The sequence below is a fragment of the Peromyscus maniculatus genome, chromosome 7, assembly GCF_049852395.1.
Source record: "Peromyscus maniculatus bairdii isolate BWxNUB_F1_BW_parent chromosome 7, HU_Pman_BW_mat_3.1, whole genome shotgun sequence".
Lineage (NCBI taxonomy): Eukaryota > Metazoa > Chordata > Mammalia > Rodentia > Cricetidae > Peromyscus > Peromyscus maniculatus.
In genome coordinates, this window is record NC_134858.1 from 80943137 (window position 1) to 80958304 (window position 15168).

The 15168-nt window shown below is 39.7% G+C and overlaps 1 protein-coding gene across 5 annotated transcripts in view; it reads left to right on the forward strand.

The window, feature by feature from the left end:
* The window catches only part of Lca5 (lebercilin LCA5), a 55496-nt gene extending 40681 nt beyond the window's left edge, over positions 1–14815 (forward strand). For 4 of the 5 annotated variants that reach the window (XM_042281371.2, XM_076576758.1, XM_042281374.2 and 1 more), the window contains 5 exons: positions 6510–6647; positions 7591–7687; positions 8615–8757; positions 9917–10049; positions 11701–14334. In XM_042281371.2, the coding sequence (XP_042137305.2) occupies positions 6510–6647; positions 7591–7687; positions 8615–8757; positions 9917–10049; positions 11701–12569 (1380 nt within the window). In that variant the 3' untranslated portion in view covers positions 12570–14334. Of the gene's footprint in view, positions 1–6509; positions 6648–7590; positions 7688–8614; positions 8758–9916; positions 10050–11700 lie in introns of all 5 variants that reach the window. The other variant, XM_006985365.4, reaches the window with a different exon arrangement.
* Positions 14816–15168: the final 353 nt, after the last annotated feature.

A 15168-nucleotide genomic window follows, 5' to 3' on the forward strand; every position in this document is an offset into this window, starting at 1 on the left:
ATGTGTTGCTCTGATTGGTTGATAAATAAAGCTGCATTGGCCTATAGCAGGGCAGGATGGAGCCAGGTGGGAAAATCCAAGAGAGAGAGTAAGAGGAGAAAGGAGAGCGCGGGGAGACACCAAATCGCCGTCCAAGGACCAACATGTAATGGGACGCAGGTAAAGCCGCAGAACACGTAGCAATACATAGATTAATAGTTATGGGCTGAGTTAAGTTATAAGAGCTAGCTAGCAGGAAGCCTAAGCCATATGCCATAGAATTTGCAATTAATATTAAGCCTCTGAGTAATTATTTTATAAGCGGCTGTGGGACTGCAGGGACAGGTGGGACCAGAGAAACTTACTGCTGCAGGCATGTGTTCATGTGTTTATAGTATGTGTGTGTGTGTGTGTGTGTGTGTGTGTGTGTATAGTATGCATGTACATGTGTATATGGTATGTGTATGTGTATGGTATCATGATGTGTGTATATGGTATGTATATATGTATATGGTATATATATATGTGTGTATATGGTATGTGTATATGTATATGGTATACATATATGTGTGTATATGGTATGTGTATATGTGTGTATATGGTATGTGTATATGTGTGTATATGGTATGTGTATATGTGTGTATATGGTGTGGTGTATGTGTGTATGTGGTATGTGTGTATATGTGTATATGGTATGTGTATATGTGTGTATATGGTGTGTGTGTATATGTGTGTATATGGTGTGGTATATGTGTGTATATGGTATGTGTATATGTGTGTATATGGTGTGGTGTATGTGTGTATGTGTATGTGTGTATATGTGTATATGGTATGTGTATATGTGTGTATATGGTGTGTGTATGTGTGTATATGGTGTGTGTGTATGGTGTATATGGTGTGGTGTATGTGTGTATATGGTATGTGTGTATATAGTGTGGTGTATGTGTGTATATGGTGTGGTGTATGTGTGTATATGGTGTGGTGTATGTGTGTATATGGTATGTGTGTGTGTTGTTTCCTTTATATTTTTATCTGTTGAGTGCCTAGGCTGAGTCCCACTGTTAGGAATAGTGCCATTGTACACATGGGCAGCAGGTGTCTGGTGTGCTGACTTCATTTCTTTAGGATATACACTCAAAAGTAGCAATAGCTGGATCACATGGTAGTTCTGTTTTTAGTTTCTTTAGGACCTTCCATTTCCCACAGTGGCTGGACTAATTTATATTTTGTCATATTAATACTGATTGTCAGCTTGACAGGATCGGCTGTCACTTATGAAATGAAGCTCTGGGAGTATCTAGTTTCTAGATGGAGTTAACTGATCTTAACTTCCCACCTCAGGGAAGACCCTTTCTATGGTCTGGAGCCCCAGACTGGAAAAAAGGAGAAATAATGGTGCAGGAGCATTGCTGTCTCTGTCGTGGGTGCATGGGAACTGCTGTTACGTGCCCGTCATGACTTCCCGGCTTCCCCCTTGAACTGTGGGTTACACCCTCCCTCGGCTGTTTTTCTCAGGCATGTTGTCGTGAGGATGTAGCAGTGACTACATCAACGCTGGTTTCTCCGTATCCTGTCTCACTGCTTCTTCTGCATCTGTTGTGTGCATCACCTTCATTCAGTTACAGCAGATCTTATGAGTCTAGACATTGAACTGTTCCTTCCAGCTTCCAACTTCCTAGAACACAAGTTTTCAAACTATCAACTAAAGGTCCTTTGGATTTCATTGGTATCTGTTATCATATCCCTTTTCATGTCTAATTTTATTAATTTGGGTTGTCATGTTCTCTCTTGCTCTTCTTTTCCTCCTCCCCCCACCTTTCTCCTCCTCTCTGCTCCCCTCCTATGTACCTTGGCTAAGAGTTTCTCTGTATTCTTGAGAACGTTTATCTTTTCAGATAGCTAACTTTGTTTCACTGATTTTCTTTAGTATAATGATGCTTTAGTGTCTCATTAATTTTTTTCTCTCTGATATTTGTTATTTCTTTCCATCTACTCATTTTGGGTTTGGATTGCTGTTGTTTTTCTGAGACCTTGATGTGTATCAGTAGGTTACTTATTTGAGATATCTGTGGTTCCTTTAATGTAGGTACAATCGCAGTAAACATCCCTGCCCCCAGAACTACCTGGTAGGTTGTGTTTTTACTTTCATTTGATTCTAAGCAATTTCCCCCGTTTTCTTCAGTGACTCAGTAATCATTCAATAGTTTATTGGTCAATCTCCAAGTGTTTGCATAGTTTTCTTTTTACCCATTTAGATGTGTTTTCAATTTATTCTTTGAAAATTTCATGCATGTATACAATGCATCTTAATCATATCGACTTCCCACCACATTCCTCCAAATCCTTCAATTTATGTTTCAATATTTTCTTTTTTTTCCCTGTGGTTTTCTATTGATTTCTAATTTTAGTCCATTATGATAGAAGATATAAGAAAAAATTTCAGTTTTTAAATATTTGTAAGATTTCTTTTATGGCTTAAAATTGATTTATTTTGGGGACAGTGCCATGAACTGTTGAGAAGAAAGTTAGATCTGTTCCCTGTGTTCCAACTTACTTTGAAGCTTCTCTGTCTTGATAACTTGTTTATTGGTAAGAATTGGTGTGTGTTGAGATCACCATTGTTTTATCTGGACCTGTAGCATGTGATTTAGGAAACTGGGTGTAACAATGTGCGGAACATATATATTTACAACCCTTGTGTCCTTTGGTTGTGGACAGCTCTTCTTCATCCCTCTAATTCTGGCTTGAAGTCTGTTCTATCACCCACCAATCCTCCTGTTCCTGCTTGCTCACAGCTTCTTCACGCTGGGGAAATCCCTTTCCAGCCTTTCTATTTCCGAACACATCTTTGCCAATGAGGTTGGATTTTGTTTGTCATCTCATAGGCTAGTCTGCAGTTTTTAGTTGGAGAGCTAACAACCTCTTAGTTAGGTTCAGGGTCAATATTGAGAGTTATTTGCTACTGTAATTTCTTGGATTTTTTTCTTGGTTTATTTGTACACTTTTTGTTCTTTTCTCTCTTTCTTATTTATTTTAGGGATTTGCCAAATACTGAGTTAAATATGCTTGATTCTTTGCTTATTCTTCTATTCCTGTTGTAAAATATCTTCTGTAGTGCTAGTTTAGTAGTCATGAATTGCTTTAGTTTGTGCTCATCTTGAAAACATCTCCTTTATCTTAAAGGATAACTTTGGTCTGTATGGTAATCTTAACAAGCAGTTGTTCATTCTTCTCCGTGTTTTCCTGGCATTTGGGCTTTCTGCAGAGAGGTCTGATGTTACGTGGATAAGTCTGTCTCGTATGTTACTTGAAGTTTTCTTCTGTGGCTTTCTGTGTTCTTCTTTGTTGGCATTTTTCGTATAATGTGCCTTGGATGCATGCTTTTCTGGTCATGTCTGTTTAGAATTCTAAATGCCTCTTGTAATGTTTGTTATTCCCCTTGATTTGGAGACCCCCCTTTTTTTTCACTGTAATTTCAGTGACTATGTTTTCTGTGCCTGTAGTTTGTATTCCAGCCTTTTCTACCTGTAAGGATTCTCAGGTTTGGTTTCTAGATCATGTCCTACAGCTTGGAAACATTGTGGTCAGTGGAGTCTACATCCTGATTATCAGAAAAGAAATTCCTGATCATCAGGCAAGCGGCACAGGCTCTAGTGATCCCATGTGGCCAGCCCTCAGTAGTCTGACCTGGAAGCCCTGCTCCTCTTCAGCACCAGAGCCTGGCTGCAGCTTCCCTGATGCGCTCACCTTGCCTTCCCTCTTTGCTGGGGCTTGTATTTTCCACTTAAGTATCTCCTATGCACATGTGAGGTGAGGTTACAACCAGTTCCTTTGGGAGGTAGAATGTGGAGGGCTTTTTGTTTGGTTGGTTTTGTTTTGTTTTTTGTTTGTTTGCTTTGGTTTTTTTTGTTTTTTGTTTTTTTTCAGATACAGTTTTTTCTGCTCTCCTTGGCGGAAAGTTTCATTGACCCAGGGCAGCAAATGTCTGTGGAGTCACAGAAATCGAGGTGTGCAAGGGCTCCAGACTCCCAAGTGTACAATTTCAGACAGTAGGTCCCATTCTAAGGTGACTCCTGACATTTTCTAGGTTTACCATTGTTCTATGCTTGTTACCATTGCTCAGTATTGGTTCTTTCCCTCAGGGTTCACATTCTTTCCTACTGAAGTATATTTTCTCTTAGTAAGGACTTCTGAGTTACAAACCTTTTCATCTTTCCTGAAAATCTTTTGTCTTGACTCTACAGTGTTCCTTTTCTTGGCTCTCATTTAGGTTCTTTCTGGAGAGCGCGTTTATTTGGATCTTGAGCACATTACATCCCATTTACCTCTGCTGCATTTCTTCTCTTTAGTTTAATGACTTCCTAATCGGCCTCAATATATTCAGAGGGACAGTTTTCTTACTACCTGGTTTGTAGAAATATTTCAAGCTTCTGTAGAGTTGTAAATCTAAAATACTACAATGAATACTAAACTAAATAGTTTACCAACTCACCTATTGTAAATATTAACATGCTTGATTATATTAATATTTATATTAACATGCAGTCATGGGATCCCATGTTCTTTCTCTGTCCCATGCAGACACACAGATTAACTTTCTGAGGGGAAGTTATATATATCATACTCATCGACCCTAAATACATCAGTATTGTGATTTACATGTATACAGTAATTTCTTTTATTCCACTGTCTCTAGTGGTTTCTTTCCCTGTTGACATAATGTCTTTTATAGTAATTTCCTCCTGAAACACAGGATCCAATCTGCAGGAAGTCTGCTGCTGACCTGTGTAGGTCTCTAGCCTTTTACACAGAACATTTTAACCGAGTACTATGTTATGGTTTGGATTTTTGTGAGAGAGAATCTTACCGTGTAACCCAGGCTGGCTTCTATCTAGACTCCTACTCCTTCCGCCTTCCCATATCTGAGATTACAGGACTCCACCACTAGGTTCTGGTTAGAGTATCCGTAGCGTTGCATTTAACAGTGATCTCCGATGCGTCATTGTTACTAAACCAAGGTTAGCCACTGTGGGTGCAGTATTGAGTAGGTGAAAACATTGCCTTCTTAGATCATTCTGGGGGCTTGTGATGTCTGTGTGGCCAGCTGTTCCTCCTAGTGTGGTCATGCTGAATAAATCGGTTTTCTCTGCTTTTTACCCTTAACTCCTTAATTGACTTATTAAGGAAAGTCGCCAAGCCAAGCCAGCCGCTTGCCCTGAAAACTGTCGGTACATTGCACATGGTATATTCCCACTCAGAGTACATGAATGTTGATAGCTGTTCATCCCCTGAACCATTGTCAATTAGATTTCCTAGTTTTAGGCATTCTAACAGACAGGTAATATCACTTCATTGTGGCTTTAGGTTGCATTTTCTTCATAGAAAATGATACTGGAGCCTCACGCTTGGTGCTTATTTGTCTCTGTCTTCTTTGGTAAATCACCGGTTCAAATATTCCCTCTACTTTTACTGAGCTGTTTGGTTTCTTTGAATTTTGTGTGTGTGTGTGTGTGTGTGTGTGTGTGTGTGTGTGTGTGTGTGTGTATAGATATAGATATCATGTATGTGTGTGTGTGTGTATAGATATAGATATCATGTATGTGTGTTGTTATAGTGATTGATATAAATCAGATAAGTTATTTCCCTCAAAATGGCTTTTTATTCACTTTGTTACTTTCAAAGACTGGAGTTCTTAATTTCAGTAAGATCCAAGACACTTCATTTCTTAACATTGCTCTAGGGAAATAATCAATTTATGTTTGAAGTTATTTATTCTAGGATATTCACTATGGGAAAAGCTGGAAGCACAGAAAAACTGGGACAGCAGAATCTACTTAAATAAATTATGCTAATCTACGAAGTGATTCCATTTTAAAGGATTTGGTACCAGAGTCTGTTGCTTTAGGTTTTTATCATAGTGAGGCGGGAAAAGCTCATGGAAGTCAGGTTATACACTGAGATATTGACATTGATAATTCCTGAGAAGTGAGATTATAGCTACCTTATATTTCCCCTTTTTCTATGGGATTTTATGTTTTGTTCAGAAGACTTTTTTGTCTAGAAGGTAGGCAGATAACTACTTATTTGGGGGAAAAGAGTGTTCTAATTTCAGTTCTTCATAACCTCGATGATGCACGTTCAGAGACCATGGGAACAGCCGCCAGTTTCCCGAGTGGGTGTTCCAGTGCACACGCTCCATCTGTACTGTTTGCCCTTAGCTACCTTGGTATTTATTTCCCAGCACTGATTTCTGGAAGCTCCTCTGTTACCAGTTCTGCCTTTTGGTCCCTCAAGTGACTGTGTGCTGTAGGCAAATGTGTAAGGATTGATCACCCATCATCAGGAAAAGCAAGGAAGAATTAACATGCTAGACATCTTACTAATGGATAGGGAGCCTGTTTCCTGGCTTGTGTTATGCTCGTGAACACTAAACTCAGCCTGGCTTTTAAGCCTTGTCAGTGCTACCAAGATGTCGCTTGGCACGTCTAAGCCCTGTGTCTGACTGTTGGTTTTGTTGTTGCTACACAAAGGAGCTCTCAAAAAACCTCGAGCTGAGCACTAACAGTTTCCAGCGGCAGTTGCTTGCTGAGCGGAAAAGGGCATTTGAGGCCTATGACGAAAACAAAGTTCTTCAAAAGGAGCTGCAGCGGCTCTATCACAAGTTAAAGGTGAGCATGTTCTTTTAGACCACATTTATTATTTCTGTTATTATTATTTCTCCTGTCATATAAATTACATGAGAACCTCGAATTTTTTAAAGAACTGGTCACTATTCATATTTGTTACTGTGTAATTCACAAAATTCGGGTACTGTATGTTTCACTTAGAAAAGCATTGTTACTATAATTATTATAACAAAGTAAAGTACCGTGTATATGCCAGTCGCAACAATGTAAATGAAATACATTTTACAAAATTCTGGAAGAGAACCATGGGAATGAGCATGTGCCTCACACTCCTCAGCGATTCAGTATTATTCTTCACATGACCCCAGGACTGCCTACTTTTAAAGTTGAGACCCCCTTCATTTTGTTTAGAGGAAACCAATTCACATTAGTAAATTGTATTAAGCATGTTTTCATTTTATGGAGGTTATTGATGGGTTGGAATTTTGTTCAGAATTATGCACAACCTTATATAGTTTTCTCTTTGATGTTCACGTTCTCAGAAGAAGGCATTATTCCCATACTGTGAAGATCTCTTGGGTTGAAAACCATGCTCTTGATTTTTAAGTCATTAATAGCCCAAACACACACTTAAGAGAGACTCTGCTTCTGTCTCTGTGGCTAAGCCTGGATCAGAGAGCCATTGCAGCCCTGTGGGGGAGGAGTGGAGCTCGTGGTATTTTCTCCCCTCCCCCTTCTCCCATTCTCTCCCCTTCTCTCTGTCTCCCCCTCCCTCTTCCCTTCCTCCTCTCCCCCCTCCACTTCCCCCTCCTCCCCCTCCTTCTCTTTCCCCTCCTAGGAGATTTTTCTTCCTCTGGTTTGATAGTTACAACAGAGAGCTGACCTAGAAATATTCGAATTTAATAAAGAAGATATTGGTTATCATACTGAGAGTGTTTAATTTCAGACTGATTATCTGCCTTTCTTGTATTGGGTTTGATTTCAGGAAAAGGAGAGAGAATTGGATATAAAAAACATATACGCTAATCGTCTGCCCAAGTCCTCTCCAAAGAAAGAAAAAGAAGTTATTGCAAGAAAACATGGTACAGTAGCCTTACTGCTGAAACTGGGGCTGTTAGTAATAAGGGTTCTAAGTAAAGAAAGTGAAGGGGAAGAGCCCCTTGGAATAGATTTGGGTTGATTTTTGCAAATCAGCGTTGCTAGTAATCAGTCTTTCTACTTTTGTCTTTCTTCAGGAGAAGTCGTTAAAATCATGTTTGGGGGGGATGGAGAGATAGTGGGGGAGTGTGTGGGGTGGTTAAGAGCACTTTATGATCTTCCAGAGTGCTCATGTAAGGCGGCTCACGGTGACCTGCTACTCCAGCTCCAGGGGATCTGATGCCCTCTTCTGGGCTTCCTGATCACACACACGTGCATGACACACAGACACAGAGACAACCCATGCACATAAATTAAAAAAAAAAAAAAAAAATACGTTTTATGCAGCCTTTTAAAAATGCCTATATGTTCCTGTGTTGAAGCATCCCAAAATGTTGTGTTAGTGTACAGCTTTTCTGTTATCATTAAATAAACTTAGTTTTAATAAAAGGTTAAAAACCTTCTTATTGCAATTTTGATAACATAAATATATAATTACTCCTAAGTATTAAGCACCTAGCTAACTAACAATTGTACTCTTGACTGCTGCTGTTCTCTCCATTCCTTCCACTTGCTGGCGTATCTTAAATCGAATCCCAGATATTATTTCACTTCACTCACTCTTTGTATTATTGTGCAGTTTTACTTTTCTTAAACAAAAGTATAATTCTCCTACGAATTAGAGAAATTTTAAAGCATTAACTTTGCAAAAGATTATTAGCATTTGTAGTATATTGTCTTCAAATCACATAATTGCTAGTTGATCCTTCATGAACAAAGTGTGCGCTCTCATTTAGATGACTATTGCCAGTTGAATATGTGTCAACATTATTCAGTGGGGTTAGAAAACTTGTTTCTGACTTTCTTGGCAGTATCATGCCAGAGTGACTTGACAGACCTGTGTACAAAGGGAGTACAGACCACTGAAGACTTTGAGCTGGAAGAGTTTCCCATCACACCACAGACAGTTCTGTGTTACGAAAACAAATGGAATGAAACAGAGTATCTTTCTTCGGTGAGTTCAGCAGGATGCCCAGAGCCAAACTCCAGGAAATCTGTTTTCACAAATGTGGTCAGAAGTTCCATGCATATTTCCCACCTCTCACTGGTCTGTGTCCTCTGGGAAGTGTGCTAGTTACCTTTCTTGTTTCTGTGACCAAATAGCTCATAAGATGCAGCCCAAGAAAGAATCGGCTCTTTCTGGCTGTTGGTTTGAAGGGGATGTCATCCATTATGGTGGGGAACGGGAGACAGCTGGTCATATTACAGCTAGTCAGGAAGCAGAGATGAATGTCGATGCTCAGCCAGTTCTTTCCTTTTTCCCTTTCAATCCCCAGCCATTGGGTATGTCCAGACACATTCATCGGGGCCTCCTCAGTTTTTTTTTTCCTTTAAGATTTATTTATTTATTTTATGTATGAGTACTTTATCTGCATGTACACCTATATGCCAGAAGAGGGCATCAGATCCCACTTATAGATCATTGTGAGCCACCACGTGGTTGCTGGGAATTGAGCTGAGGTCCTCTGGAAGAACAGCCAGTGCTCTTAAGCACTGAGCCATCTCTCCAGCCCCTCCTCAGTTCTTAGAGATACACTCAGATGTGTATCTCCTCCTAGACAACGGATTCTGAGCTGACAATGAAGATTGCCCATCTTGGGGGCCAGCAAATAAGTTTATAACATTATATGATTTAAATGCTATAAAATTATTAATTAGAGATTTAGACATAATGTAGCTCTGAAAGATTCAGTGTGGCTTTCAATGCCTGTGTTCTATAATTCAACACTATCTTAGCTGGCTGCCACAGCTGGTTAATAGCCATTTCTGGTTAGGTGGATCAGTCAGATTTTGTTATAAAAATACACAAACCAAAGCTACTTTTACAGCTTACCTCATCACAATTTTATATAGGTTGTTGGTTTTATTTTCATTATATTGATTGGTTCTGATATATCTTATAATTTTTTATAATATAAAAGTTTTTCTTTAAAACTTTAGCTCAATTAAGAAATAATCCCTTTTGAAGCATCTTTCAAAATATAACTAGACTTATTAAGTGAAGATTTGATTTAATTTCTAACTTGGTAATCATGCTTAATGGATGATCCACCATGTTGAAAGACTATTTTCCCCCTTTCTATATGAATTTGCATTTTTGAAATGCATAATAGTACCTGGAATACCACGAGCAAAGCGAGCGTGGAGCAGAGATTCTACATCCAGCTTTGGAAAAAGAAGAACCGCACAGTGAAGATCGGGAGGGAGGCTCTGGCAAGCAGGAGGCTTCGGGGAAGCCTGAGAGGGGTAAGAGTTTGTCTAAGCAGTTGGTGCGCTGTTAAGTGAGCAGGGAACCGGAAGAGGCGGAGACAGCAGCGGAGGGCGATACACTGGAGTCAGAACAATTGAATGGAGTTAGAAAGGAAAGAGAAGGAAGACAGAAGTTGCTGTTGGGGCTTGGGGATTATGAATGAATGAACTCCAGAGAATTTAGAGGAAGCGATGTTTAATCACAGAGGGGAACTATTCCTGGAACTAAATGAAGAATTAACCAAGAGAGCCCTTCCTTATGTTGGCCTTGGTCTCTAGGAGTAGCTGAAACACAAAAATCAGTGATCTACAAGGCCCTGAATATTTCTAGAATTGTTTTACTTTAATTTGTAAATCTTTAATAACATTGCTTATAAGTTCAGAGAAAGTTTGCATAATTTCCATCTGGATAGAATGTGCTAGAGGTGTGGGCACCAGGAGTCCCGGACTAAGTTTCGTATCCCATTAGTTCTGTGGTAGTTGTATACAGAGAAATCTTTCAAGTTTGTCTGTTTGTTTTAAGCTGAAATTCATGGAACAGAAATTTGTGATCCAATCGAAGTTGTTAGCATGCATATTGGATGGGAATGTTAACATGCATATTGGATGTGAAATAATACTCACATCACTTTTGGCCAGAGGCTGAGCAAGGTGCTTTCATGTGTTAAGCCACAGGATGGAAAATTGTTATGGTCAGTTCATTTTAGGGAACAAGAAAAGGAATTAAATAACAGAAGACCATGGCTTGGTCTCTTAGGCTGTCTCCTCACCTCCTGTTCTATATGGGGTGATCTGATATCAGAATGATACATGTATGCCATTTACTGATATTTTATTTTAAATATAAAATATTTATGATATTTCAATATTTTTAATTCTTTCACTTGAAAAATGATTTCAAAATTAGAGGAAACTGCCAAGAATGGGCAAAACAAAACCAAGCCTTTCAAATGAATTCTGCACATCATGTCTGTGCCCTTTCCCCTGGGCACAGACCTTTTCTCACAGTTCTCCGTCACAGTTCCCACACTTGAGGAGCTTTAGCTCGGACACATTTAACTTGTCTGTTGTCCACATTGTGATTTTGTTGGTAAACACAGGATTGTTCCTGGAAGCATTTTCTTCTCTCAGAACAAATTGTGTTTAATTCTCAACTCTAGGGTCATTTTTACTGTGGAGTATTTTTGCTTATATTTTTTTTAGTCTATGCAATTATTATTTTTGATAAGTACATACCTTTTTTACAAAAAATTAGGATGCTCTTCATTTGAGATGTAACTGAGATTCTCTCTTGACTTGAGTGAGCGCACTTGCTGTTGGAGTTCGGAGTAAGGGTTGCTTTCTCAACCAAGAATTTGTTTAAATTCCCTGTTCTTTCTGTCTCATTGCACACCATGAATTGTACAGCACTCCATGGAGACCCTTCCTACTGCTACACTGAAGATCAGAGTGTGGGATGTGGCTCTTAAGTGTGGTCCTTGTTAATTACTTTCTAACCCAGACTGTCAAATGTGGAAACAAAATATTATGATGTCCAGTCTACCTATCTTTGAGTGTCAAATGTAGAGTAAAAGACTTTTTGCTGAGTTTTCCTATTTAGAAATACTTACTCTATAAAATTCCTCTTTTTAAATTTTATTTTATACAGAACGGGAAAGAGAAGAACTTGATAAAGTGAAGAGTAAGTCATCTTTGCTAGGAAGAGCAGAGAAGCCAGCACTGGACACCGGAAGGTTCCAGATGGAAACGTCTCAAACTCAGAATGCTGATAAACTCGAAGACGAGGCAGAAAGACTAAAGACAGAAATGCTTCTTGCCAAACTGGATGAAATCAACCAAGAACTCCAGGATCCGCAGAACCTCAACCGGCCCCCTTTGCCCCTGCTCCCCAACTTTGAATCAAAACTGCTTTCTCCAGACAGAAGCCCCAAATCATACACATTCTCCGAGCCTTCAGACAGATTTAACGGACATCATTTGTCAGACATGAGTTTTTTAAGTCCCAGAGGAGAAGGCCGGAGCCCAGGACCAATTCGAAGCCCGGGCCCTCCAGATGAGTTTGCATTTGGTAGCTACGTGCCTTCGTTTGCAAAAATGTCAGGCAAGTCCAATCCACTTAGCCAAAAAAGTAGCCTTTTAGATTTCCAAAACAACAGTCTGGAAAGCCCGAGGAAAGACAATGTAGATTTCATTTTGAGGAAAGAGAAGAAGGCGAACCTGATGGAGGAGCTGTTCGGATCCAGTGCCGGCGCCGGCACCACCACCGTCTCCTCCAAGAGCGGTGGCGACCCGAACTTTGTGGCTGCCGGCAGAGGAGACTTGGACCCTCTTAATTTCCCCTCTGGGGATAAAAGCAGCCGAGTTCGGGAGCCTGATGGTGAAGATGAAGACTTTTTCCACAGCGAGGGAAGAAGTTTTAATCCCAACAGGCCGCGGCCGAAACACACAAGCAATAAGCCAACAGTCAAAGCTGCTGACCCTGTTGATGAGGACATTGAAGAGGTCACACTCCGATGACTGAGTGGAGCCCGCAGTGTATATATATGTGTGTGTATATATTTTAAATTGTAAATATTAAAGAATTTTAATACAGTATTTATTACAAACACTTTAACTTTGAATGGTAAAATAGCCTTATTAGGGAATAATTCTTAGCGGCTAAATGTGGCACAATTCAACAGATAGTGCCATACCACATAACCAGGTTGCTAAGAATGCCTTTTTTGTTTTGAAATGACCCAAAAGGAGACTTGTTGCTTCCTTTTTTCTGTTTGTACAGCTGGTCTCACTCACTGAGCTGGCCCCTGTGGGAAGTTTAGCCTCACTAGAATCTTTATTTCCTACTTTTACATCTGTTTATTTTTGGTCAGATCTCACTGAGCCTAAGTATTGTCTTCCCACTGATGGTTAGATGGAAATTGAAGTCTCCGGTGAAGACCCCAGTAGCAGAGGGTGGAGGGACGTAGGAGCTGTGCCCGTGTCTGAGGTGACTGTCAAACCACTCCTGAGTGCTTCCTCTGGAAATCCTCCCCCCCCAGGTGTTTGGGGTGTTTACCACGGTATGTAATGAGGTATTACTCCTGAGGAGCAATCGGTACTTGTCAGTTACAGTCCTGGAATTACTCACTGCTGCTCTGCTGGCCACTTAGGTAGGTCACGGGAGACTTTTTTCCCTCTACGGTGCCCCTCTGCGTGGCTCCAGGAGGCTTGGGCACAGTGTCATGCCCTCCTTTTGTACACTCTGTATTCTGGTGACCGGTGCAAGATTCCCTACCAAATACAGGAAGCAGAAGAAATGTCAGCCCAACACAGAATGATTTTCAACCCAATTATGTTTCCAGAGCCCTATTTTTGGAAGTTTTAATACATAATTTTAAGATTTGAACTTGTGCTCAAATCCAGGAGACAGAAGTGTGATACTCTTGGGTTTACGGGACTGATGTTGAAGCAACCGTGGTTAGAAATGTTTAGAATTGGGACACCTACTGTGCTGAGTAGACTCAATAGCTTTCTGTTGAATGGCACAGTTTCCTTCCACTTAGTTCAAGCCAGATGCAGAGGCATTTGCTGAATAGGACTCGTCCTCCGGACATACCAGCCAAGGAGAAACGCTGTATGTGATGGCGTAACCTGAGCATTGACCATCTGTTCATGGTGTGGGTCTTATGCTAGCTAGGCATTCACACTGACTGGGGGCAGGAGTTCCCATGGTATCTGGGGTTCCTCTAAATGCTGATAAGACATTACCTGGTTAGGTCTCTCATTCCCAGCTGCACAGCCTGCCACCTCCTGGATCGGCTTCTTGTCACTTATTGGGAACAGACTCCTTAAAGTGCTAAATAATATTTAAAACTTTTCTCAAAGAGGATTTTAGATCTTCTGTGATAAGCAATTACTATATTGCAAATCATTGTAATATATGTAAACATGTTATTTGTGATACAGTTCTTGATAAAAAAACATTATGCAATGTTAATTTTGTTCATGGCTGCAAGTTTTCTACTAAAGTATTCTAATTTTAATGTTTTTAAACTTTTTCAGAAAAATTTTTATTCATTACTTTAATTGGATTTATGCCTTTTTTCTACCTGGAAGTCTATTTAACCCAATGAGCAAAGAATTATTAAAATTAAAACAAATTAAGTTAAAAGCTTAAAAGCATTATGATGTTTAGTATTAGAATTGGATATTAAAATGTACAGAACTTAGAGAACAAATCAGTTTTTTCTAAATGTCAAGTTAAATTTATTTGTACTCAGACCTCTTACTAATAAAAATTTAAAACACACTATGACTCTTTATTTGAATGATACTTTATATTTAGGAGATGTCCAGTGGAAGCAGGATCTGAAAGATTTTTACCTCATCATTCACATATGTTTTGTTCAGTAGTTTTAGTTGAAGCACAGAAATTTGTACTAACTCAGGATAGACATTGTGGCAGTCTTATCAGATAATTATAGTTCCAATTAATCTTTTCTATCTTAATAGCTATTGTAATGACACGTATTTCACAGGGTAATAAAGAGGGGGTGCAGGCAGGGGGGGTGAATTGAATTGTAAACACGGGCCTGTTTCCCGATCATCTTCACTTTATGTTCTAAGCTGGTGTCCCTGGCTGCTTGGGACACAGGGAAGGGAAATATACACCCTGATAATGATGTGAATGCTTTAGAAGTAAATCACTGTAATTGGCAACAGAGAATACCTGTAAAACCTTTTCTCTCAGCTTCACAATACATACCCTTCTCATATGAAAGTCTTTTTTTAAAAAAAAAAAAATCAATTGAAAGTGCTCTTCTCTCATTGAGGGCACCCTGCCTGTATTAGGTGGGTCGAGAGCGTGGCTCCTTGTGTCTGTGGACTATGGCTTCCTCAGCTCCTAATGGTCCTCTGTGGTCCTTATGGTGAGTATAAGTAAGTAAAATCCCGAGGTTGATGCTCTGCCAATGCCCAGCACATTAAAGAGCTGCTGTTATCAAAGCTAATTATGAGTTTCATGGAATAATTGAAAAAGTGGAACAAAGATTCAGGGGCTCACACACGGACACACACACACACACACACACACACACACACACACACACACACACACACACTGGGCACACAAGACATA